The sequence below is a fragment of the Myotis daubentonii genome, chromosome 1 (genome assembly GCF_963259705.1).
Source record: "Myotis daubentonii chromosome 1, mMyoDau2.1, whole genome shotgun sequence".
NCBI lineage: Eukaryota > Metazoa > Chordata > Mammalia > Chiroptera > Vespertilionidae > Myotis > Myotis daubentonii.
Genome location: NC_081840.1, coordinates 34,085,499 through 34,112,921, shown reverse-complemented (window position 1 = coordinate 34,112,921; position 27,423 = coordinate 34,085,499). Strand labels below are relative to the sequence as shown.

The window sequence follows — 27,423 nt, the reverse complement described above, 5'->3', positions numbered from 1 at the left end:
CCTTCCCCGGTTAACTGAGCACACAATGAAGAACCTCAAGCAGAGCTGACAAAAAGGTTTATCTTGATTACTAACTCTGAACAATTGGGGGTTGAAGCCTGAAGCACTTTGGGAAGCATTAGAGGTTATGAATAGGATCAATAAGAATAGTGTGGTAACTGATGAGCAGTGTCTTCCATGACACATGATGGGAAAATGTGTCATATGTAGCAAATATTTGCCATCTTTGTCTTTGAGGGCTCTTCTTGCTTCTAGATTATAGTTGGATGTAAGTATCATACTTCCTACTTCTTTTCTCCTGGGTCTCTCCCCGGTTCTCTGCAGATTCTCTAAATGCTATGGCACCTACTTCCATAGAAAGAATGCCGCAAGCCTGCCTGACCTCACATCTCCAGGAGATAGGTTTATGAAGGACATCAACAGAAGGAAGTTTTTTTCTGATATCTTTGGAAAAGATGTCAGACAAAAACAAAACCACTTTCTCTGAGTTTTCCATATATATGTATATATGCACACACACACACACACACACACATATACATATATATACATATATATGTGAAATAAGTATACGCATATGTATTTATGCATCTTTTTCACTAATAACTCTTGCACACCTAATACTGTTGCATCTACGTTATGCTTGGAGCATTTCAGAATTTCACACACACACCCCACTCTTCCCCACAGAGTAGGAAGAAGCTTTGAGCTTCCAGTGTAAGTTAGAATGCACTGCTGATACCTCCAATTTGGGCTTCTCCTAATTCCGTATACTTCAGGAACCTAGTGCTTTGTGAAACTGGAAGCTGGTTACAGTAGAAAGACTACCGAAGAATGCCAACTCTAAATTACGGTGTCTTAAAATTCCCTTGTGCTTCTTCAGTGAGGTACAGAACAACATTTGACTTAAGCAGTCTTAAGATGGCATCCCCATGCCCTCACATATCTGAGACAGTGATATCTTCCAACTGATGCTTTTCTTCTTTATTTCCTTTTGCCAAAAATGCTGTCAATAATTCAGTAGTGTGCCACAGAGTCAGTGATGGCTTAAAATTAGAAATAAGGTTATGACTCTTCTTCTAGGGGATAGTTAGCCCTGTCTTAGCATTTTTCAGTCATCCTGAGAATGCTTCTGTGAATGGAATATGCCTTTGTGGGCTTAATGTTTCCCCTGATTCTCTTCTTAGTTTAATTACTGTTTTCCAAAGTCCTCCCTTTATAGCCTCGTGTTAAGCATTATATTGCAAATCATAAACACACTTTGATTGTTTTCCCAAGAGTAGGTTACAGAACATCAAAACCTGCTTTACGGCATTCTGAAAAGCTGGTCTGGTAGCAGGAAATCTGGTGGCAAGATGTGAGGCAACAAAGACCATTGACATCACTGATTGGATTTCCACACTGCAAAAGGGTAGTGATGTGTGTCCAGACATGCAAATTTACCAACCAGCTGATCTAATCGTACTGAGGACTGTAGCACTCCATGGTGGTTTATGGGTCAAAGACTTGACTCTTAACAAGCTACATAGAAGTAATTTGTTTTATGTCACTGTATACTTTGTGTCACAGGCAACAAGGGAATGTGGGCTTGTATCATTTCTGAAAATAATAATTGAAGAATGTTTCTTTTCTTTTCCATGAAAATGAGGGGAATTGTCATCTAAAATTGCCTTCAGATGTTGGAGTTTTACTGATTGAGATTTTTAGGCTCCAATCATATTCCAGGCTGTGAAGTGCTTTGCCAAAGAAGTGATTTGTTAATAAATAAAACAAATGTCTCATAGTTTGGGAAGTGGGATGTAAAGTCTCAGTTTTTAATTCTAGGTAAGGATTATGATTATTTTTTAGATATATTGGAACATGAAATCCATTTTCCCCCAGGATCCTGTACTTTTAAGTTTTCAATTCTTTCAAGACAGCCAAGGCCTCTTCAGGAGAGAAGAGGGTGTTGGAACAAATTGAGCCCCTGAGCTGTTCCAGAAATGCAGTTGGTTTCTGTACTCTTGAAGTCTTATTGTCACTTGACTGTTTCATTGCTGCTGTTCCCATCAGGAGACGAGGTGTCTTTAAAGTAGTACTCTTTTCTTGCTTTTCTGGGGTATGTTATTTGGGGAGAGAACAAAAATGATAGCTGATTGAGAGCTGCCATGCAAGCCGGATTTTCAATGTGCTAACATTTCATTTCAGGTCATTAAGAAATTTTTGATGATTTTTACCAGTGTAGATAAAGTTTGCGACAATAAGAAAATAATGTAATATTTTATGCTATCGAGGAAATGTTTCAAAGCATTTTCCCCAGTAGAGCTTTGGATTTTTGTTTTGAAGATACATTGATAAGGACTGGAGTTTAGTGAAAATGCAGGAGTTAATAATACTTGACTGTTTCTTTTTTCATGATGAGAAGAGGGAGTGAAGTCTATAAATGAATACAGTTCTTTGTAGCTCTACTTGCAAAAACTGAGAACCTATTGTCAGAATAAGTTTGTGATCTTGTAAGAAACTCAGTGCTAAAGTTTGGAAACATATTCTCATATGTCTCCTCTTGTATTCATGGACCACTAACAAGCAAGACAGGGAGCTTTGCTCTCTTATTTATGTATTCTAACATCAAGAACAGTGCCTAGGCCATTATAAAACTCAATAAACGTTTATTGGATGAGTAAATGAATGAAAAGGAAAGCAAATGACTTTTTAGATTCAGTTCAGCACTGTGAATTTTAAGTATGATGACAGAGGGTTTCTATCCTGCCCAAGAGAAGCCCTATGTTCAGCAATTAACTGCCAAAATATTTTGAATTTAATTTAAAAAGGTCCGCCGCTTGCATCTATAGACGCTTATGGCATACAAATGGTTAATATTGCTCCCAAGTTACACTAAGTGTTATTCTTAAATGTCATTGGATTCCAGACCAGACTATTGGGCAACAGTGGTCAAGTTTTTCTTATTTTCAGGCTAGAGGTGAAGGGTGTGGGGCATGAGTCTAAACTCAGTGAACTCATAGCTTTTGTTTTGTTTTATGAGCAGAACAAGAAGTCTTAGAAGTACTCCCAATGATTTGCCCAACAAACATCTGGACAGGATAGAGGACCAGGTGCAGCTGTGCATGTAAGGTAGATAGAGTGGAGTGGTCTCTGTGGTTTCAAGTTGGAGATCAGTGATGTACAAATAGAAACTGTGCCACATAGCCTAGACAAAGCAACAGAAACAGGCAAGATTGAGGCACAGTGGTCAGGACCGGGTAGGTGTTCTCGAGCTAGGCCTTTGGGCGGGCCAGCTTTGAGCAATTGGGTAACTTAGGTGAGAGAAGCCTGGAGCAGAGTATTAGTCATACAACTTGGCTTCCACATTACACCTTTATAGATGGTATTCTCCTCAACTAGGAAAGTACTAGTCATGCATCTCTTATTCTGCTACACTGTAATTATATTGAAATGGGGGAAATTACTGAATGTTCTGTCCATAGCATTCTGCAGAGTAACCTCTACTTTTTACTATCTTTGAGCTACGTAACAACTCTGAAAATTGTTTTAAAAGCCTGATAGTGCAAATAATTCTTGCCCATTGAAATGCAAATGTTGAATGCAGTTGATTATGGTCCTGTTGACCGGTTTTGTATCTATTTGTAAAGAGATGCTTATGTGTGTCTTTGCTCCTCGGATTCTCTTTTTGAAGCCATTGTGACATCTTAGCAGTTCCCTCATTTATTAATGAGTTCACTAAAATCTTTGACATAAGTTTATGTCATGATTTGTCCTATATCAATAGAGAATTTTTAACTTAGAGGATTGATCAAGGGGCTAACATTCTAAATGGTCTGAGGTCTTTAATAATATTTTAGGCCGGAGTACATGATATGATTTCAGGAAGCTCTCTATGGGAAAGTGTCCATTATATATCGATTCTACTGAGCTTTAGATCTACCTAGACCAGTGAGGGGAAGGAGCAGGGCTCAGGGGTTCAGAAGAGGTGTCTGGCTTCACACCCATTCATGGAAGAAGTTCCCATGATATTCGAAGAGAGGATGGCTGTACAGGAGAGGAGTAGGGGCTCAGAAGCGTGATCTAGAGACCTAAAAAACAATGCTCTACCAGGGCTTAAACATCCCCCAGTTTCTCCGCAGTCCCTAGTCACTCATTTTTTAATTCATTAACTTACATTTATGTTTAGAGATCAAGTGTCCTCAAGCTTATAACAAGAAAACTAATTTTACTGTTACTGAAATAGAGATACCCAATACAACAAAGACTGTGCATTTTTACCTCTGCTTCATATGGCATGTATCTTTTATTTCTAAATCGTAAATGCTATTTGCTGTGGACCATTAGGAGAGCTAGCACTTGTTTGTTTTCCTATTGGGAGACGCTGGTCAAATCGTCCCGATGTCCTCTCAGTAGGGACTGTCTAGCATTGTACATCACTGACAAGCCATGTGAGAAGAGTCCTTTCATAGGAATCGAGATATATTTGTTGGAGTTATTTTCGTGAAGGATGAACATGAGGGTCTGATGAACTTATGGAAAATGTGAGATTTATTTATGAATTGAGGAAGATAAACTTGTGCTACACAGCCAGTGGAGAATTTTTGGCTTGGTTAGAGAGAAGACTTGGGGAGAACATAATAGCTTTATTCAAATTGTTCAAATATTTGCTGGGTTATAGCTCATAGGAGAAATTAGACTTACTCCATGCAGTTCCCAAGGGCAAAACTAAGGCCAACAAGTGCTTGAAGTTATAAGGAGACATCTGTCGATTCAGTATGAGGTGAATTTTCTAACAGTGCTGGCTGTGATTGTGGACCCCTTCGAGCCTTCTCTCTGAGAGCACACAATCGATCACTTGCTGATGACATATAAAGGACCCCTGAGAGGGGAATCTCAAACTGGGGTGTCTCTAGGGTCAAAGACCTAGCTCTATAATCATGTGATGGTTTTCCTTAAAAACATACAGATGTGTTGCAGCATTAGGAAATATAGGGATAGAGGTTTGCTTTTCTTCGATGATCCTAAATGCTAAACATGAGAGCTACCCTCCAGTTTTTCCAGAAAATGACTGGCATTCTGACCCTTGGAGGACGTGTAGGATTTCCTGGAGGATGAAGAAGCTTCTATTCTGTGTGGGCCCAACCGGATTTTGGCAACAGATGAGCTTGATGTACAATTGTGGCAGTGACCAGATAATGTAACCAGGACCGGCAGTCCCAGGAACCACATGACTCTTGAAATGTGACAACATACGTAGGAGTTATTTTTTTGAAACCAACTGCTGCCCTTTGGCAAGCTTGGGATATAAGATGTAGCTTCAGCCCACTGTCAGGTGAGAGGTAACATTGGGAGGACTGAGGAAAAGCAACAGTCTTTAGGGAGCCTGGATTGTGGGCCTGCTGGTTCTTCTCTTAAGAACCTGGAGAGTATTATGCTAAGTGAAATAAGCCAGTGAGCAAAAGACATGTATCACATGATCTCCCTTATATGTGGAATCTAATGATCAAAATAACCTGACAAAATAGATCCAGAAACATGGAAGGATGCAACAGACTGAGAATCCTCAGAGGGAATGGGGGTAGGAAGAGTCCAACTAAAGAACTTATATGCATACTAGAGGCCCAGTGCACAAATCTGTGCCTGGGTGGGGTCCCTCAGTCTAGCCCATGGGTGGGCAAACTTTTTGACTCGAGGGCCACAATGGGTTCTTAAACTGGACCGGAGGGCCGGAACAAAAGCATGGATGGAGTGTTTGTGTGAACTAATATAAATTCAAAGTAAACATCATTACATAAAAGGGTACGGTCAGCCGTAGTTTGCCCACAGCTGGTCTAGCCGGTGATCGGGGCCAATTGGGGCCGTCTTGCCCAGTCCCCATCTCACCCAGTCCCAATCGGGGCCAATCGGGGCTGGCTGGCCTGGGGGAGGGACCGCAGGAGGTTGGCCAGCTGCGGGGAGGGACCACAGGAGGTTGGCCGGCTGCAGGAGATTGTCTGGCTGAGGGAGCGCACCACCCGGCCGGCCAGGGGGAGGGACTGCAGGAGGTTGGCCAACCAGGGGAAGTTGGCTGTGGAAGCGCACTGACCACTAGGGGGCAGCTCCTGTGTTGAGCGAATGCCCCCTGGTGGCCAGTGTGTGTCATAACTACCATCCGGTCATCCAGTCATCCAGTCATAATGGTCACTTAGGCTTTTATATATATAGACTAGAGGCCTGGTACAGGAAATTTGTGCACTCAGGAGGGGGAGGGCTCCCTCAGCCTCACTTGTGCCCTCTCACAGTCCAGGAGCCCTCGGGGGATGTCCGCTGTCTGTGGGGAGCAGGCCTAAGCTGGCAGTCGAACATCCTTAGCGCTGCCACGGAGGTGGGAGAGGCTCGCCAGCCGTGAGCCTGGCTTCTGGCTGAGCAGCGCTCCCCCTGTGGGAGCACACTGACCACCAGGGGGCAGCCCCTGCATTGAGCATCTGCCTCCTGGTGGTCAGTGCGTGTCATAGCGACCAGTCATTCTACCATTCAGTCGATTTGCATATTAGCCTTTTATTATATAGGATATAGATATGAATAACCCATGGACACAGACAATAGTGGAGTGAAGGTCTGGATAGGAAGGGGGTCAATGGGTGGAAAGAGAGGGGAGGGATATCTGTAATACTTTCAAGATAAAGATAAATTAAAATAAATAGAGGGAAAAAAACACCAGGTAGGCACATCCTAAAATAAAGTATCATTAGAAAAGGGGTGGGGGGGATAGAAACAGCTGGGGGCTAATATCAGGATATGCCATGCTACTTTAACTACTTTTAGGGAGTAGTGAGCTTGGTAAGAAGGTAGGTTGTTCAGGCATAGTAGGTCCTGCTGCTTCTCTAGAAAAAGTGCAGGTTACTGGGAAATTCCAACACCCTATGAGCTGATCTTAACTTACAGCTGGGTTTACTGGAGGCAGAGTGGCTTCACAAAGAGGAGGAAGCTTGGAAAACAGTTGGTGATCAAGTTAGAATTCTTATGTACTCCCACCCTCTTGAGAGCCAAACTCTATCTAGTACCAACTGTGGCCTGTGGGCTGGATCTGGCCAGCCACCTGTTTTTGTAAATGCAGTACTATGGAAACGTGGTGATGCTCATCCTGTGAGTTATCTGTGGCTGCCTTGTACACATACAGTGGCAGGGTCTTATAGTTGCAACAGACTGTGTGGTCTGCAAAGCCTGAAATATTTATTATCTGGCCCTTTCCAGAGAAAGTTCTCCAACCACTGGTTTCTAGGCTGTTCCTCTAGACTTCATCGGGGCCATCTGTTGAGGAGATGATGGTTATACATTACTGAGGCAGAGGGGAAAGTTGGCAGAAGTGATTAGCAAGGCCTTCCACAAAATATTTTTCCACCTTCCGTTGTACCTGTTCTTTCAATCCAGTTTCACCCACATTGACTCCTGATTTCCTATCACTCACTTGAGTATGGTAAATGCCACACACATTGTGAAGAAATGCCTAAGAGAATAAAATATTTTGGCCTTTCTGCCTCTTTCTAACTAGAATTTTCTAAAAATTCTAAGCACAGAATGAATTTATTTATTAGTATATTAGAGGCCCGGTGCACAAAAATTTGTGCACTGGGGGGTCCCTCAGCCCGGCCTGTGCCCTCTCACAGTCTGGGACCCCTTGGGGGATGTCCACCTGCTGGCTTAGGCCCACTTCCTGGGGGGATTGGGCCTAAGCTGGCAGTCAGACATCCCTCTGGCAGCCTGGGAGCCCTCAGGGGATGTCCACTTGCCAGCTTAAGCTGCAGTCGGACATCCTTAGTGCTGCTGACGAGGCAGGAGAGGCTCCCGCCACCACCGCTGTGCTGGCAGCTGGCAGCCTGGCTTGTGGCTGAGCAGAGCCCCTGTGGGAGTGCACTGACCACCAGGGGGCAGCTCCTGCATTAAGCGTCTGCTCCTTGGTGGTCAGTGTGTATCATAGTGACCAGTCATTCCCAGTCATTCTGCTATTAGGGTCAATTTGCATATTACCCTTTTATTATATGCCTGGTGCATGGGTGGGGGCTGGCTGGTTTGCCCTGAAGGGTGGGGGTCCCGCTAGGGTGCCTGGCCAGGCTGGATGAGGGGCTGAGGGCCGTTTTCAGGTTGGCCACACCCCCTTCAGGGTGGGGGTCCCCCCTGGTGTGCCTGGCCAGCCTGGGTGAGGGTCTGATGGCTGTCTGTAGACTGGCCACAGCCCCCAGCCACCCAAGCTCCCAGTGGAGGCTGGCCGGAAGCAGGTATCTGGGATTTATTTATCTTCTATAATTGAAATTTTGTTGCCTTTAGCAGAGGCCACAGCTGGCCAGGGCAGGTGGGAAACTTGGCTTCCTCCATCGCCAGGGCAACCAAGCCTCCTGCTTGCTCCAGCTCCCTGGCTGCTGGCCGCCATCTTGGTTGGATTAATTTGCATGTATTCGCTCTGATTGGCTGGTGGGTGTGGCTTGGGCGTAGCAAAGGTATGGTCAATTTGCATGTTTCTCTTTTATTAGATTAGATGGTGGTGGATCCATGGAAACCAGAATAGTAATGACTAATGAAACAGGTGACCATTTTGATCACTACCAAGGGATAGAATTTCTTGATCCTATAAATGATCACAGTTAACATGTTTTCTAATAACATTTTCTTTACAAATGGATCAGGTTTTTACTATTTAGTTGCCTTTGTCCTATACTGCAGATTGTCAGAATGAAATTTACTTCATACTATCATGCCGAAATAATACTTTTGTGCTGTTGAAATTCAATTGGTTAAACTTTAATATATCCCTGCTATTTGAGGCTGCTAGTACTCATACATTGCTGGAGAATTGTTAGCCAATCCAGGCAGGGAATCTCATGGGAATATAGTAGAACACGTGAGACATAGCTTTAGTTGGCCACGTGCTTCAGCCTATGATTTGTGGTCTTGTAAACAACCCCAGAGCATGTCCTTTACCATTGATTGACCTTTGCACAGACTATTTCGGGTCTTACTAAGAGCATCTTAAATTGAGGAAAAACAACCAGTTTGTACATATTATTACTTGAGAAATTATCCTATTAAAATCTTGTCCTGTGTTAATTTCAAAAGCTGTTATTTTTAAAGACTTAATTTTTAAACTGTACTCCAAGACCCACTTATATTACCGAAGGACTTTAGCTGCTACCAAGAAATTGTTTACCACACAAATATATAAGTGTGGAAATTTAGAAAATTCTAGCTTGCTTTGGGTACATAAATCTTAACCCAAGTCATAGTTTTTTTCTCTGCACAGACAGTTGATATTAGGATTATATTGTGTTTTAGAAATAGAAACTCCAATGAGAGGAAGACAATTCGAGAAATGTTTTCAAATATTTGCTGTGGGAGCAGAGGGGTATCCCAGGGGTAGAGAACAGAGACACCCCAAAGCTTATAGGGTCTTGACTCAATGCATTTCACATTACACAGAACACCAGAAAAAACAAAGCTCTTATCCTAATAGAACATGTAATGCTTTGGAACTTCTGTTTTAATTGTGAATAAACTACTAGTGCATGTTCTTAGAAAAGCAGAAGTTGGGATTGTACAAAAGTTTATACGTGAGAGACCCGCTGCTGCTGAGGGTGGCCGCTGTTAAATTGAATTGTATATATTTCCATAAATGTTGTGTATACAGTATACATACTTCTGTTTGCTATGGGCAGGAAATATTACTTTGAAACTTTTCCCTCAATATATTTGGTCATTTTTAATATCATTACATAACTTCATTCTTAATTACTGCCACAAGATAATTTATTCAACCATCCCCCTTCCATTTGTTAACTTTATTATTTGCTAATTCAAACAGCACTACAGTGAAATAAAGTTCTTTGTAATATATATCTGTGGAAGTCTAAATTTGTAATTGTGGGCTAAATTCCTGAAAGTAGACTTACACATCAAAGACTGTGTGTTTTAAATTTGAACAGTTACTGCCAAGATTCACCTCCAAACTGATTGCTCCAAGTTCTACAGCCCTAGTAGCAAGGACTTAGAATGGCCACAGCTAAAGATTCTGGAACAGTTTCATTATCATCCTAGCTGACATATATTGAGCATGTTCTGTGTGTATTTGTTCCCAGCTCTTTTTTCACTTGTATTAACTTTTTAAATCCTCACAATGACCCTGTGAGGTAGGAACTCATTTTACAGATAAAGAAACTAAAACTGAGTCACACAGAGAGGTTACTTATCTTGCCTGACAGCCTGTCAGTCACTTAAGGTAGTGAGTGACTGAGGATTCAGATGTGTGTCCTTGATGGTGATAGAGTGACCATGTTTGAGTTTCTAATAGTGAAGTGGTTAAGAGAGAAAGGCCAGCTTTGCACTTACTGTGTATTGCTTGGGATTCATCTAAGGTCTAAGCTTAGAAGTTGCTCTGATTCTTTCCTACTGACTGAATTTTCAGCAAGGTGACCTTTGGCAGCTCATCTATCTTCTCTTTGCCTCTTATTTCCTTTTTAGTAAAATGAATATAATAGCAACACCTGCTTTGGGGGTAGATTAAATGAAGAGCACAGTGCTTATAACGGTGTTTGACACAAACGATGTATGTGTTGGATTTTGCTGTTGCTTCCATTATAACTTCCTTATATAATTAATGTATGCAATCGTGTATATTTTGTATTTGTTTCTGTAGAACAAATATGTAGGATTGAGATGGATAACTCAAAGAATAATACCTGTTAGAGGTGGTAAAACAAGGACCCAGGAATATTGTACTCATTGCACTCTGTCAGGAGTTTCTTTCCAGTGCTCCTCGGGGGACTCCCAGAGAACGATTGCATTCATTTCCTTCTGTCTGTGCCTCTGTAGAACTATAGACTCTGGCAGCCTCTCACAGCAGGAGAGAGTTGATTCATAGATGTGAGTTTCAGTTGCCTACTGTAGGCATCCGCTATAGACATCTGTATAGAAGGGCCAGGATCGCACAGGGGAAACTGGAGATGCATTGATAGAATAAAGAACTCTGAGAATCGCCCCCCAGGAATATGGTGATAGCACTTGGTACATTTACAAGAAGTTTTCACATACGTGAGCTCATTTGATTTTCTCAGCATTGAGGCATGTGAAATAAAGTCTTCCCCTTATTTTGACTACAGTACCTAGGTCTACTCTTTATCTGTTTATATTATTAAAGCATTTCCAAAGTGTCGAGATTTCTCTATATGTATTAATCTTTGGTTTCTAAAATGATTTTTGTTTCACAACCATGACTATTAAGCTCTATTACAACAGACAGGCTCTCATGGGACCCAAACATGGGGCATGATTTTGTTGTCGTTTTGGAAATTTGCCCTAGTTTGGGGGAATAAAAAGATCTGGCACCTTCTATTTCATTTTATAGGTTCAAATACCATTGAATGCCATTGTGGGTTTTGGCTTGCTAAAAACATTGGTAACAGTGGGGTTTTGCTAATTTTACTCCCTTTTAAGAGGAGAGAAGGGTTCAGCCTTCACACTACCATTTAGCTAGTTTATTAGCATGTTAAATAATAATCAAGGCCTCTTCTAAAAACTCATCAGATTTCTTAAGCTTTTTAAAACCATGGAAGTGTAATCCAGCCCAACTTCAAAGCCGCTGCTGTAGCCTTCATCCCCATCATCTGCCTTGTTCAGTCTCCAAATTAAATTCATGCAACTGCCTGAGTTCACATATCAGTTACTGCCAGCTTTTTAAGGCACTGTAAGCAATAGTTACTTTGTCCCCTTTCTGTGACTACTTAAAGAATAGCTTTGAAATTACGTTTCTTTTATCTTACCCAAGTAGACCTGACTAGAAAGATTGCTTACAGAAAGTGTAGGAGGGGGGGAGGGTGTGTGGGGGGGGAGTTTTTTTGAGGGAAAGTATAGGACTGAAATTAATAGCCCCACCTTGAAACCACTATCCTGAGGTTTGGGATTCTGACACCAGTAAATAGATAGTAACTTCTTCATTGCCTCGTAGCAGCTACGAGTGAGTGCCTGTCTAGTATCTTCTCCAAAGGGATCCATTGTCCTAAGCAGCTCTCTGAATGTGAAGTTAGAGAATAGCTGACATTTTCTTCTTCGGGTCTGATTGCTCACAAATGACTTGCAGCATATAGGTGTGCAAACATGCATGGATGAATATCCCTGACCACAATGCCATCTCCTGGCTGATTCGATGCTCCAGTGGGGCTGCCTGACCCACTTATTGATTTATCTTGGAGTGTGGGTTCAGTCTGGCACAGAACTCCCATCCATGAATCCCTGAGGCCCTGGTGCTGGCTTCAGGTCACCTGGTTTGTATCACAAGACTGGCTGGAGGGGTTTAGGAATAGGTTCCCGAATTCCTTGGGTGTCGGTTCTCTTCAGCTCAGACACAGACACATTACATTTTCTATCCAAACTCAGTCTGTCGTAGCCTGAGGGCTGGGCCTGGGACTAATGTGTGTTCGTTTTATCACCGTCCCTTCAATGTCAACCTTTATTCCCCATCCTCATCTGAAGCAGAATCTAGTTGTGCTCACATCATATGAAACCCTCCTTTAAAATTGTTACTGTCTGCTGGAGCCTGAATAAACTAACTTACAAAAGTCTAGTTAACAGCTAGCTGAATCCTGTGGCCATTTTTTAAGACAACTTTTCCTCTATTGTGGATTTCATCCAGACGAGTAGTCCAGCAGTACTGTCCTCAGTGTGACACGGACTCAGAGATCCTTTGTCCGTGCAGCAAACACAGTGCCCTGCCCAATGTTATTGTGCCCCTGAAGAGAAACAACTTCACACCATGATGTGGTTAAGTTCCCATTGAAATGACTTCAGCACTCCCTGGAAATTGACTGGGAGACCACCCTAGTCAAGTGGAGAGCCTGATGACTGAAAGCCAGCCAACATTTATAGACAAATATTTTCTATCTCAATGCCTCCTAGGGGTTTGTGTGGGCCATTGTCTCGATGCTCTGGAAGTCAGATGTGCTTATGGCCCTTGAATGTTTACAGCTGGTGGTATATTACCTTTTTGTTTTTCTCTTTAGGATCAGGAAGAAAACAAGGGAGCGACAAGTTGGCCTGAATTCTACATTGATCAGCTCCATTCCATGGCTGCTGTAGGTATACTTTCTGTTCTCTAACACATGGCTTAAAGTACAAGTCTAATACAAAGCACACGGTTGCACAATTAATTCACTTGAGTCAGAACTACCCAATGTCCTTATCTTTCCAAACTCCACTCCAAATGTTCAGTGTTGGGAAAACAGAGCTGCAGGGAGGGCAGGAGTGGTACTTGGCTAAACTATTTTTTCCAGTATGTTTTAAATAAAATCAGCACACCCTCAAATATACGTGAGTTTAATGTTATAAGAGAAAATGTAATCTTAAATCTGGCTTATGTTCAACTTTAACTTGCAATTGTTCTTACCAATTATTTAGAGTTTTATTACAGCAGCACTGTTCTAAAAATTAATGCCATTTAAAGATAATGACACTCTCTTCATTGTTCTCCTCCAGTTCTCTTATTGAGGATTTATTTAGTTCCTGGGTTCTTGATTTTACAGGGCACCAAGATACTCTCTTGCTCATATAAATAACAAAAAGTCTATGTATGAATGGTGTTATGAAAAGGCATAATAATAATACCACCACTGAGATGTCCTTGGGAAATCTTTGGTACATGTATTTTTGATTTAGTAATTGCTTAAAATGCATTCTCCGTGTCTAAAGCAGAAGTCTTTGTGATGGCGGCATTCTGAGCAGCTTGAGGGGCACGTATTGATCCCAGCGGAAATATGTAGTGGAAAACAAGTCATCAGCTTTTAGCCTTAGGAGCTTAAATCCCCTTCCTGATGATAACAATAGGAGGTTGCCCACAGTAGAACACGGCCTTTGCCTCAGTGGACACACTCATGCTTTTAAGAGCCAGTCTGTTAGATTCGGCTTTGAGTTTATACTGTCCATACAGATGATAGCTTCCATAATGCTTTCTTCTACCTCTTTCTTCCTTGCCTTCCCCAGAGTGCTTGTGGAGAATTAGTTTCTTATCGCTGAAAGCAAACATTTTGCTGCTGCTGCAAAAGTTAAAAACTGACCAGAATATGTGAATCATTCACACTTTGCTAAACTTTCAGAGGCCTTGACTTTTAGCAACTTCCTCTTTTCTGGCTTTTCCTTTGAAGATGCTTCTGCTGTCCTACAGTGGATAATAAACAGCCCGGTAAATGTGAACAAGGCTAGATTTCATAGAGGCTTCTGCCCCACGGGTTTCTACTCAGAAAGTACAGCAGAAAAGAATAGAAAGTAACCCCCAAATCCTCCTCATTCAAGGCATCCTCCACAAGGGCAAAGATGAGAAAAGGGCGATTTCAGCATTTGCATGAATATGTTAGCAGAATGTGAGGCTTGTGGTGACTATCAGGGATTTTCTATGCTTCTGCCTAAACCCTAATAATTTAGAGTCATTTACATTTCCTTCTTATAAAGGTTATTTTCTGAATTCTTGTTCTTTGCTGTTAGGGAAAAAAAGGACCTGCTGGGCAGGCTGTCTTTTATTCTAATGGAGTCAGCATTGTTTGATAGCTGACAGGGGCACTTGCTTTTTTGTTAATGAATTCACTTCCATAAATGGAGAAGCACTAAACACTATGGATTTTTCCTTTCTTCATATTTTGGGACCATTAGGTTAATTGGTCTTTTAGTGACTTATCCATGCCTGTCCGGTGTCCACCTGGCTCCCTTCCTGCTCTAGGGGGTCCGTGATGTGCCCGTGTGTGGCCTCCATCAAGAGCCTTCTTTTCTCCTCATCCAGTCCTTGGACATTGTGTACATTTTTAAATTATATTTGCTTTCTTTCCAAGAGAATCTCAAGGCTATTAAATTGGCAGTCACTTTGCTATTCTTTGTGTTAAACACCTAGAAAAGCTTTCTAATGCTCCGTTAAGGACCCAGCCAGTGTCTTTCCAGGGTTAAATGTCAAAGGTGTTAACAGTTTATGAATTAGTGAGACCAGAGAACTACTGCATGCATAAAGGAGTAAGGAGGCCTGATAAGACCAGAAACTCTGCTGGATGTTCTGTTTTCCTCAGCACACTTGTTGCCGCCACCTCCTCCCATAGTTCTGGCTAATCGCTCTGGTAACTGTATTAGAGGATGCCTACAACACACAGCCGAACCCTGAGGCATTGTCCCGGGGACTGGGAGGCACAGTTTGTTCAGTCCTTTTATGGCGTGGCAGTCAGATTCTGGCTCTTTACTAGGAAATTCTTGAGGGGCATTTATCCATTGTCATCATCCTTTGCCTTCAGCATCAGTAGCGACTACGGCTTTTGAGTGTGCATCTTATGACAAGAAGTATACAGGCACTTTACATGTTGTTTTAAAGGCTTACAAGCACCCTATGCTGTAAGTGCTATTTATAGATAAGGAGTCTGAGACTCAGAAAGGTTACCTTGCCCAAAGTCATCTAATTAGGAAATGGTAGAGCTGGAATTTAAACCCATCAGCCTGAGCTGAAAGACTCCTTTCCAATTTGCCTCTCACTAACTTGGGTTAAAAACCCATAAAAGAGGCCTCGGAATCCCTCCCCATTCCCCACTTCCAAGTTTTCTGAGGCGGGGCAGGCATCTGTTTTCTTTAATGCCTTGAGAGTGATAAACAGTCCAGGTCAAGGACTACAGCACTTACTAGTTTGTGAAGCCGTTTGTGGAGCAAGTTCAGCTACTTACGTAAGCCTCCTAACAAGGATGCTTTGTTCTTTAGAGGACCCCTGAATGATCCATCAAAGAGTGAAAAATGGAATAATAAAAGTGCGGCCCAATAGGTTGCAGAAGGACCTGGACTCTCTGTGTGTGACTTTGTACACTCTTAGGGTGAAAGGATGTGAGGTGGAACTCAGTGTGCTTAGCCTGCCGGCTTACTGATTTCACACCAATGAAATGTCCAAACCGGAGCCTGGTTCCTGACTCCCAGCCTGGGAGGGTTTCTGTGCCTGTGCCTTTCTCTTAGACCCACATGCTCCAGTGTATACTGTGGCAGCTTTGACCAGATCCTCTGCCAGGGTGCACATTCCGTCACAGCCTATCCCGCATACTGGATGTTTGGTGTAGCAGCCATCTGCAGAAATGTAGGCATATCCCCCTCTTCTATAAAAAGCTGCAAATGAGCCTTCTTCCTAAATGTGAAGATTGGAAACGTGAGACTTGCCATAAATCATTTCATTTTGAAAAGTCGCATTAGTATATTAGGTTCATCTACATCCTCTGCTTTCTCAATACAGTAAGCAATCTTAGATTTAAATCTTGTGTCACATACAAAAAATAGGGTATTGTGTTTTGTTTTGAGAGGAAAGTAATGGTCCTTATATTGGGAAGGGAAATTCCAATTTAATTTTCTTGACTTTTATTAAATCTCCCACCTCTACTAGGGAGAGACTCAATGTAGTCTGCTTTTATATGTCCCACCCTCTTCAAGGATAAATGTGTGCCAATTCTCTTAGTATTAGTGAGCCATAATAAAAATGTGAGTCGTCTTTAATTTGGGGACCGTTTTGTGTGATTAAGCTTAGGAACAAGGAGTGATGTTCATACAAGGCTTGATTCTGAGCTGCCGAGTCAAAGGATTGCTTAAGAGTGTAGAGTTCAGCTGTGCCTTGGGAGATTAAACATACTTGGCTGGATTTGTGCTGAATTTTCCAGAGGATGGGTCTCATAGAGCTGTGAAGGAATTCACTGACTATTCTGCACACAGCTTCTTCCCAGCCACCCTCTGGTGACAGCTGTCCAGATGCATCACTAGCAAGAGGACAACTTTAGCAGAAACAATAACAGCTTAAAAACAAGATTTTACTGATTTTTATTTCAGGTGCCATAAATGATACTGATATTTATGTTTGCTTTGGGCTTTATCCTCCTAATTGTAAAGTCAAATTAGACTTTAATTAACATCTAGTTACTCAATGTTGATACTGTTAACTAGAAAATAATTAAGCAAAGTCTCCCCTTGATGATTTGTTTTCCTGAAAGAAAGGAAGAGACTGGATCATTGCGACACATTGGATGAGAGGCAAACTCTTTTTTCAATACCCTATTTCCCAACCGCACATTTTATCAGAATTGGTAACAGGTGAAAAGACTGTGACTAGCCAAGCCCGTGTACAGAGTAGGATGAAGGCAAGGGACCAGTGATTCCATGTGTAGAGGCACCTGGGCCCAGAAGACCTGGGATACTTCTAATACAACTAGGGCAGCGGTTCTCAACCTGTGGGTCGCAAACCCTTTGGTGGTCGAACGACCCTTTCATAGGGTTGCCTAAGACCATCCTGCATATCAGATATTTACATTATAATTCATAACAGTAACAACATTACAGTTATGAAGTAGCATCAAAAATAATTTTATGGTTGGGTCACAACATGAGGCACTGTATTTAAAGGGCCAGAAGGTTGAGAACCACTGAACTAGGGGGTTATGGGATGAAGGGAAAGGAAAAGACTTTTTAACAAGTCTGTAAGCTTATTAGCATTCATGACTTTATAATACCAACTGAGATCTGCTTCCTTAGGACCTTGTTCTTCCAAGTGAGGCCCACAGAGCTGCATCCATATTGCATGGAAACTAGTCAGAAATGCAGCCTCTTAGGCTGCGCCCCAGACCAAACAACTCAGAACCTGCATTTCAGCAGACCCCCAGATGATTCATATCCACGTTAAAGATTGAGAAGCAGTGCTCTAGCAGATCCCTGGGAAGGGAGAGTGCACACACACACACACACACACACACTCCATATCCTAATTTCCAAATGATGTTGAGTTGTTTCTAAAACTTAAGCATTTCCATCATAGAAAGAATTGTCCATCATAGCATCAGGTCCAATTTAATTCTTCCTTTTTAAAAATATTTGATGGAACCACAAGTGTAAAAGACTATACTTTTCGTCTGAGGAATGGGAGAGATAAGATGGGAGGATTGCTGCCCACCTCAGCTTGATAGTGTGATAATGTTATTAACTTTAATTGTCAGAATGTTATTATCAACTACAGGTTCGCTCTTCTTTCTATCTAATATAAATAGTAATATCTCATCAGAGTGCGGTTTTAGAATAGTTACACAAACATTTGGACAACTTAATCTCTATTAAGTTTTCTAAACATTGCCTTAAAGCTTTATTTAAAATTGGAAATAACTAACTTTTAGTAGAGATAACAAATATGTGGAATTCTTGGCGTTTGCTCCACATTTTGGCTTGTAGTAAACCTTTGTTACAGATTTATTATTTATTTGTATTAGAAGTAATAGTAGCATGTAATCTGTGGGTTTGCCTTGCTTATACCATAATTCAAATATAGAATTGGATAAAGTAACCTCAGTTTTCTTTGCATAGAGAAAATCTCTGCTCGCATTAGAGAAGGAAGAAGAAGAAGAAAGAAGTAAAACTATAGAGAGCTTGAAGACAGCACTAAGGACAAAACCAATGAGGTAATTTTTTCCTAGGTAGTATATACTACTTGTCTCTTTACTTTTCTTTTTTTCTTCTACTCTTCTCCTCTAGCCCTTCTTTCTGTCTTTTCTTTCTAATTCCTTTTTTTCCCCTGCAACAGCCAAACTTTTGAGGAAGTCCTCAGTTAGAAGGATGCAATTGAAATATGGATAAAATACTTTAATCACTGAACATTCAATAAATTGATTTCCTTCAATTAAAAGATATGCAAGCAGCCATTAAAATGGCTAAAATAAAAAAATAAAAAAAACAGAGACTAACAAGTGTTGGTGTGGATGTGGAGAAATTGCCACCCTCACTAACTGCTGGTGAGAATGAAACATAGTGTTGCCACATGACCCAACAATTCTACTCCATAATGTATAGCCAAGGGAAATGAAAAAAGTAACCTCCAAAACTTACACACAAATGTTCATATCAGCATTATTCATAATAGCAAAAAAGTGGAAACAGCCCAGATTCTGTCAACTGATGGATAGATAAATAAAATATTATATATCCATAAAATGGATTATTCAGCCATAAAAAAGAATGGAGTACTGACACATCCTACAACATGGATGAGCCTTGAAAATATTGGTGCAATGTGAAGAAGGCAATACACAAAGGACCATGTATTATGATTCCATTTATAGGAACTATGCAGAAGCGCCAGTCCACAGAGACAGAAGGTTTAGTGGTTGCCTGGGTTTGGGGAGAAGGGGAAATAGTCTTTTGGAGATGATTGAATTGATAAAGTGTTCTGAAATCACAGAGTGGCAGTGGTTCACAACTCTGGGAATATATTAAAAATCACAAAATTGTTCATTTGAAAGTGTAAATTTTATATCTCAAAAACACTGTTACTGAAAAGAGGATGGGCAATCATCTTCCACTGTGTGCCTCCCACACCTTCATTTTCCATTAATGCCTCTAAGGTTTGCTGAAGTGTTGGGCTTACCGGCACATTTCATTAGCACAAGTGCTATGAATGAAGCCAACTGGTTTTAACTAGCTTGGCTATATCTGGGTCATATGTTTGGGTGAAAAGGCTGGAAGATAAAGATATATTTCCTTTATTTGACTATAAAATGCTAACTAAGAAAAACCTACTGGCTCATCAAAACTCTTATGTAGTTGTCTGACAGAGGTTTTCTAGCCTAGATCAGTGTTTCCCTCTGTGTGTGTTCTGTGTTCTCAGATGTCAGTGGCTATCCAAGACTAAATAAGTTTGGAAATTTCTAGAGTAGTCAGATAAACAGGTTATGTTACTTCTGAACTTTTTAGAGGCTTAACAAGCAGATGTACATTCTGAATTACTCTTGATTGAATTTACAGTAAATAAGTACCATAAATATCAATAAAATTGATATACGGTGATAAAGTGTTGCTTTTACTATTTTATGTACTTGGATTCTGAGTAGCATGCAATACAAAAGAAGGATTTTGCTGTAGAACCTTAGGGTTCTGTATTCGTTTGACAAGCAAATATCCTGAAGTTTAAGGATTCTCTTTGACTTTCATTGATAGGAGACCTGCCTGAGTCAGTGGTTAGTACATAAAAGTGCATGGGGACTGGGTACTCATAGGATCAGCAGATGACTTAACCTAAGACAGATGTTCTGAGTGCCTTCTTGCTCCTGATTTTCTGTGGCTATATGATCTGATAATTGGTTCTTTGTGTCAGTTGAGATCTGTTTACCTCAAGTGGAGATTTTTTTCACACTTCTGATTAGACTTGACCACTGGGTCTGTGTCGAGGAAGAGGCCAGGAATTCAGAAGACTTCATCGGTGTAAGCCTTTTGGTACTTTAGGAACTGCATCTTCTTCCGTTCTCCTGCTCCCCACCCCCTAAACTTTTCCATTAAGGACTATTACAGAATTCCAAGAGACTTAAGTCTGACACATTTTAATCTCCTCCTGACAGGTTTGTAACCAGATTCATCGACTTGGATGGCCTGTCATGTATTCTCAACTTTCTAAAGACCATGGACTACGAGACCTCGGAGTCCCGCATACATACCTCTCTCATTGGATGTATAAAAGCACTCATGAACAACTCTCAAGGTCGGGCTCATGTCCTGGCTCATTCTGAGAGTATCAATGTAATTGCTCAGAGTCTGAGCACAGAGAACATTAAAACGAAGGTGGCTGTGCTGGAAATCTTGGGCGCCGTGTGCCTGGTTCCCGGGGGCCACAAGAAGGTTCTGCAGGCCATGCTGCACTACCAGAAGTATGCCAGCGAGAGAACCCGCTTTCAGGTGGGTGTGTTCCTCTCTGCTTCTTCATTCCCCCTCTGTCAGGTCCTCTCCTGGCACTGAGCGGGGAACATAACTTGAGATTTCCTTGGTGGTCATTACTTACACCATGACGTCAAACATTTCTTTCCTCTTAGGTTTTAGGACCAGCGAGTAGAGTATGCTTTCTATAATTGATCAATCCGGGGTTTTGGATTTACTGAACTTGAAAATGTGACCCAGGTTCCTATACACGATAGAGCACACATCTTTTGAATCCACTAAATGGGATGTGCCCTGAAAATTTTACAGGTTGCCCTTCTTAGTTTAGGAGCAGCCTAAACAGTGAGATTATGTCACCATAATTATACTCACATGGAAGAAGCAAGCAGAGTTAACGAAGCAGTCTTTTATATTTTGTATGCATGTATATATGAACATATATGATATTCAGAATTTTGAAAGAGTTTTTAGGCCTAATCTTTAAAAAGTGGCTTTATATGGATCAATGTGACTCTGACTAAGCACATGATTTTAAAAATTAACTTCTAATAAAATGAGTGGAAGGTTAGTAATGATTCGGTCCTTTTTTTTATGTTTGTGTCCTTGGTAGACATTAATTAATGACTTGGATAAAAGCACAGGGCGGTACCGGGATGAAGTGAGTCTCAAGACTGCCATCATGTCCTTCATCAATGCAGTGCTGAGCCAAGGCGCAGGCGTGGTAAGGACCTTACGTAAAAAACATGTATTATTAAAGAATATTTTTTGAAAGATTACTGACTATTCTAAAAAGGTAAATATGAATTTTATCACCCTTTTACTTTCAGGAAAGTTTGGACTTTAGACTTCATCTGCGCTATGAATTTCTGATGTTAGGAATTCAGCCTGTCATAGATAAACTAAGGGAACATGAAAATTCAACATTAGATAGGTAAGTCAAGCTGGACGGTCTGAGACAGTTCGTGCTTTCTCCTTGTGTGTAGTGCCACTCTATCAACTACTTGTAACCCGTCCGTGACACAAGGTACTTGCACCAGAATGTCAGCTCGGCTAATGCTGTTTATTATGTTAAGACTTTCTTGGTGAAAGCAGCAGCACACCGTGTGGAGCACTTAGTGTAGGTTTTGGCGCTGGCCCTGAATCCGTTTCCTGGACTGGAATCTTGTGTGCCTGTGTTTGTAGGGTGTTTTAATAGCATCTCTTTAATTGTCTTTCAGGCATTTAGACTTTTTTGAAATGCTCCGAAATGAAGATGAACTAGAATTTGCCAAAAGATTTGAACTGGTATGTGGGCTTACAATTATTCTGACTTGACTCATGAGCTCACAGAGTCCCCCGTTGCAACATGTGTTGTAGAGCCAGCATGCAGCAGTGTGACCTAAAGGCAACATCAGAGTTCTGCTCTGCTACCTAAGTGGCAGGATGAGCTTCTGTTTGCCTTAGGTTTGCTTACCTTGCATTGTGGGAACTGAGGAACTTGGGTATTTGACTTAAATTTCTTCTTCGTGTGAAATAGGTTCACATAGACACAAAAAGTGCGACTCAGATGTTTGAGCTGACCAGGAAGAGGCTGACCCACAGTGAAGCTTACCCTCACTTCATGTCTATCCTGCACCACTGCCTCCAAATGCCTTGTGAGTGTTTGTGATACGTATTCTTCAGTGTTTGGGCATCATCCAAAGGGCTGTGTCTTCCGGACATGCTGATTAGGTTGGGTGCACACCAGGGATTTCAAACCTTGGTTTTGTGACAGCCCAGTGTTTCTCCACACAGCCTGTGGGATGTCGTGAAGTTCTCAAAATGGAATTAATTATAACTTGCTTTGATTTTAAAAATAAACATATACCTTACAACACATATAGACAGGGGTACAGAGTTCCTCTCAAGTAAGTAAATGATCATCGCAGGTCTGAATTCCAGAAACTCTGGGAAGTGTAGGTACAGATGTAAACATCTCTCTGGTTCCAAGGCTGGGCCTTCGGGTGATCATGTTGAAAAAATATTCATTCTAGTTGAGAAATAACCTGATGTATTTTCCACCACTGTTTTCTTTTGTAGACAAGAGAAGTGGCAACACCGTTCAGTACTGGCTCCTACTAGATAGAATTATACAGCAAATAGTTATCCAGAATGACAAAGGACAGGACCCTGACTCCACACCTTTGGAAAACTTTAATATTAAGAATGTCGTACGGATGTAAGTTTCTTCCTACTTTGCTGTCTGTAAGATAATAGTGCCAGTTGTAAGACATTTATTTTAATCCTACTTTAAAATAGCAGCTGGGAGAACTGAAATGTTTTAGAGGTCAAATAGGAATTCCTTGCTATACACGTGTATTACATCTAAGTCTCGTCTGGATTGCCAAGTGTATCAAGCATGCTGAGGGGTTCTCTGCAGCAGATTGTTTGTACCTAGAGAGCATGCATTTAGCAGCAGGCCTTTTGTGAGTTTTCTAATGAATGCTACTTTAACTGTTACACAGGTTGGTTAATGAAAATGAAGTCAAGCAGTGGAAAGAACAAGCAGAAAAAATGAGAAAAGGTAAATGATGAGGCCCTGACAAGAGAAGAGGCTACATTATTTGTTATTGGGCAACTAACTCTGCTTTCTGTATAATTTAGAAATTTACATTGATGCATCTTATTGACCTTAGTACATAAGTCTTTTTTTTTTCATGTCTTAAAGGGATTTTGTACTGGTTTTTCTTGAATTTATGCTATTTTAATTGTCATGCTACTTCCCAAATTTTATCCCTTTATTATAACCATGTAAGTTTTTTGAAAAAGCTTGAAGAATTTGCTGTTCAGTGTTTAATTAAAATTTTCTTGACTATTAGTCTTCTTAGCCCATCTCCTACTGCATAGTTGCTCTTTAAAGCACACTGGGTTGTTAGAAATATACTAAGGAACACCAAGGATTGCCCAGAATTTTAAAAGAGAAACACGGGCACTTGGTTTCTGCAGCCCAATTCTTCACATGACCTCACTTTAGCACCAGTTATAAAGAGAGAAATCATGCAGAGGAACACTGACCTTTGTAGATATATGTGCTATGTGACATTAACAGGCCAGCTACTGGTGAGTATTTGGATATGTCGTTGATAGTAATAGTAAGCATTGGATGACAGGAGGGTCATCTGTGCCCATGCTGTGCTAGCCTCACACAGAATGGGTATAACTTTCTCTCCTCCTTCAAAATATTAGCAAATTAAAGTTGGCCCCTTTGAGAAAACAGTCATACTCCCAGCCAGTATTCATTGACTTCCTGTTCCTTGTCCACGTTACTCAGTCACAGCCAGTGAAATAGAAGAGCACTCGCGCCAAGAGTGTTGAAAAGAAGATCGAAGAGCTGCAGAAGCACTTCCTTCCCTCTTGTCCTTTTCCACTGAGCAGAAGGGCAGGGCCACACTGATAGGGAAAACGCCAAATGTGAAGTTCTGTCATATTCCAAGTTCCTCACATGAATTCAGATTGTTCTCCAAAAAGTAAGGTTGCACATCCATTTTTAGAAATAAATTCTAGAAACTTCTATAGAAAAAAAAAATAGGAACATTGACTAAAATAGTAAAGAGAAATTATATCAAAAGAAAATGATCAATGAGTGGTATTTTAGGGATATACCCTTAAAGGATGGAGACTCAGGTGTGCCAGTTGATGAGAGAACTGAGGACAGAGCTTTGCGGTCATTCAATCACTCATTCCATGGATACTCACTGAGTGCCTGTGTGTGTCAGGCATGTGCTGGGCTCTGGGTCTGCGTCTCAGCTCTGCCCCTGACTGTGTGTGTAGGCTAAGCCCTGATCTCTTCTCCAGCCTCCTCCTCTGAAAAATGAAGAGTAAACCTAAATCACAGGGTTGCTGTGAAGATTAAATGACAAAAGGAATGTAAGGACTGAAGCATCGTGTCCAACACATGCCGGTTGCACAATAAATGACAGGGACTTTTGTAGGCTGCGGTGATACAGAGAAAATGGCCACGGTCAGTAGGAGGAACAGGATGTTTTAAAGCGAGGTCAAGGGAAGGGAGTGAAAGGAGACATAGTAGATAAAACTCTGTTCTGGAAGCTTCAAGTAGCAAAGTTGTGTTAAAGAGGGCACGTGTTGATGAGTTAGTCAGAGGGTGGAGGCTGTGAGGAGACAGGAAGTTCTGTGGCCCTGAAAGGTGGAGCATATCTGGGGAGAATTCTCTTGTGCAGCACACACCCAGTGAGCACTGAGTAAACGCTTAGTAAATGGATGATAAATGGATGCCATTTGTGGAGAGAATCCTTTAGTCTGGAGCTTACCAAACCTGGCATTACATCAGAATCATCTAGGGAGCATTTGGAAACCACAGACCCCAAGCCCTGCCCCAGCCTGCAAAAGAGACTTTCTGGGATAGAGTCTGGGTTTCTGAGATGTTACTCCCTCAGGCGGTTCTGGGGTGAGGCCAGATGTCAGAGGCTAATGACTGGTGATGGAGAGTCGAATCTTACAGCTGTCAGAGAGGAATGAAACAGAGATAGAAGAAGGAAAAGGGGAGACAGGGAGGGAGTTTTCAGATGTGTCTGACTGCCCAAAGTGGTAGAAGTGGTAAAAGTGGGTTAACCGTTACCTTCGCTCCAAGGCTGGTAAAAGCCAAGGACTTGGGTGTCTTGAACCCTTCTCTGCAAAGTCTGATCTTGGTGGACTCAAGAGGGAAAGTAAGAGACAGAGAAAGCAAAATTTTCAATGTGTGATCAAATTTGGACATAGACACCAACTCTGTATAGCTCTGCCCCAGTGGGTTATCTCTCTAGTGGGTTTACTGATATAAAAAGAATAGGGATTGTAATTGGGGCCAAGCATTGGAAATGAAGACCTGCAGTCTAAACTTCTTTAGTCCTCTTTTCCAAAGCCCGTCACTCCCATTAGTGCTAGAGCGGCCGGCATATTGGCAATGCAGATAAGCACTACTGCTGATTCCAGCAGGACTGGGAGTCAGTAAAACTACACATGAGAGCAACTACTTTTCTCCCCATAGGACGGTGATTCTCATGGTCAGCCAGTACCACCGCCCTAAAGATATTTAATGCTGAGATGATAACCTTTGTTTTCACAAGTTTTAAGAACTATTTGCCAGAAGCATAACATTCTTCTAGTCCAAGTAGCCTTCTGAGGGGGGTGGAAGAAATGGCTGCTTTGGAACAAACACTGGTCTGGCAGCAGCATTTCCTCACAGTGCAAGATCCTCCCTCTCAGCCCCTCTGTGAGTCAGACACAAGCCAGAAAAGCTAGCTAAGCAACCCTGGGCCTCTCTCTTCATCTCTAACTTGTGAAGAGGCCCTTTTGATACTGATTTTCCCGAGTGTCGGTGAAGGGCCATGTCTATGACAGGATTCTGAATGAAGTTCCAAACAGGCACCATTCCCCTGCACAAGAGCTGTGGCTCTAGGGTCTCTTCCTCCGTCTCTTAGGAAATGTAGTAGTGAATAAAGTTCTTCATCTGAAGCCCCCTCTAAGTACAAACACCATTGCGCCCGCAAGCCGCTCCCCTTGATGGAGAAGAGGAATATTTACCTAATAAAGAACCTCCCCATCCTCAGTTTTCTTTGTAGAGAAGACGCTTCGGCTTTGAAGAGAGCCTGGTTTTCATGTCTGGCTGTTTCCTATGCAGAGCACAATGAGCTACAACAGAAATTGGAAAAGAAAGAGAGAGAATGTGACGCCAAGACCCAAGAGAAGGAGGAGATGATGCAGACCTTAAATAAAATGAAAGAGAAGCTTGAAAAGGAGACCACTGAGCATAAGCAAGTCAAGCAGCAGGTGGCGGATCTGACAGCCCAGCTGCACGAGCTCAGCAGGGTGAGGACCACAGGCAGCGGCTCCGCCCTCCCTTATCCGGTCCCTGTGCCCCTCGTCCTAAGTCGCCAGCTCCTGACTCGGGGAGAAAACCTGAACCAGCTCCCGATTTACTGCATGGTTGTGAGACTCGCCCCCTCTGCTATCTTATAGGCTGGGCAGCAGAGGCAATTTGGAGTGTGTATTTTTTAAATACAAATCCTCTAATAAGAGCAAGGGGAGTCCCATTAGCCTTTTAAAATAAAAACTGATTTCCGATTTCCAGAAAACCCAACTGGACAATGGTTCAAAAGTGAGAGGTGTGTGAACACTTTGCGTAGAAGCACCAGAGCACCAAATACAAAGGCCCCACGCAGTAGAGTCCACCACGGCCTGGAAGGTCTGTTGGCCTTACTGCCCCTTAGATCCCACATGCTCAGAATTCCTCTGTAATTTCAGGCAGAGTGTCAGACTCTTAAAATCATCCGGTGAATTTACTTCTTCCATTGACCTCTTTTCCTATGTTTATCTTTGCAGAGGGCTGTCTGTGCTTCAATCCCAGGTGGACCTTCACCTGGGGCCCCAGGGGCACCCTTTCCCTCCTCTGTGCCAGGGTCTCTCCTTCCTCCCCCACCGCCCCCACCTCTGCCAGGAGGAGTGCTTCCTCCTCCTCCTCCTCCCCTCCCCCCAGGGGGGCCTCCCCCTCCCCCGGGGCCTCCTCCCTTGGGGGGGATCATGCCCCCTCCTGGTGCTCCGCTGGGTCTGGCACTAAAGAAGAAGAACATTCCTCAGCCCACCAACGCCCTGAAATCCTTCAACTGGTCCAAGCTGCCGGAGGTAAGCCATTGATCCCGCTCCCCCTCCAATGGGTGTCATTAGCAGCTCACGGTGCTGTCACAGAAAGGGGACACAGCCCTGGCTCTTAAGTGATTTCATTTTCTAGTATGG

The 27,423-nt window shown here is 42.1% G+C and overlaps 1 protein-coding gene across 4 annotated transcripts in view; it reads left to right on the top strand.

Annotated features, from left to right (window-relative positions):
* DAAM1 (dishevelled associated activator of morphogenesis 1) overlaps positions 1 to 27,423 on the top strand; it is a 158,064-nt gene that overhangs the window by 92,200 nt on the left and 38,441 nt on the right. For all 4 annotated transcript variants that reach the window (XM_059694523.1, XM_059694532.1, XM_059694504.1 and 1 more), the window contains exons 4-14: positions 13,005 to 13,076; positions 18,340 to 18,434; positions 20,364 to 20,697; positions 21,287 to 21,397; positions 21,504 to 21,607; positions 21,894 to 21,960; positions 22,193 to 22,310; positions 22,735 to 22,873; positions 23,160 to 23,218; positions 26,312 to 26,499; positions 27,013 to 27,312. In XM_059694523.1, coding sequence (XP_059550506.1) covers positions 13,005 to 13,076; positions 18,340 to 18,434; positions 20,364 to 20,697; positions 21,287 to 21,397; positions 21,504 to 21,607; positions 21,894 to 21,960; positions 22,193 to 22,310; positions 22,735 to 22,873; positions 23,160 to 23,218; positions 26,312 to 26,499; positions 27,013 to 27,312 — 1,587 coding nt within the window. The remainder of the gene's footprint in view (positions 1 to 13,004; positions 13,077 to 18,339; positions 18,435 to 20,363; positions 20,698 to 21,286; positions 21,398 to 21,503; positions 21,608 to 21,893; positions 21,961 to 22,192; positions 22,311 to 22,734; positions 22,874 to 23,159; positions 23,219 to 26,311; positions 26,500 to 27,012; positions 27,313 to 27,423) is intronic.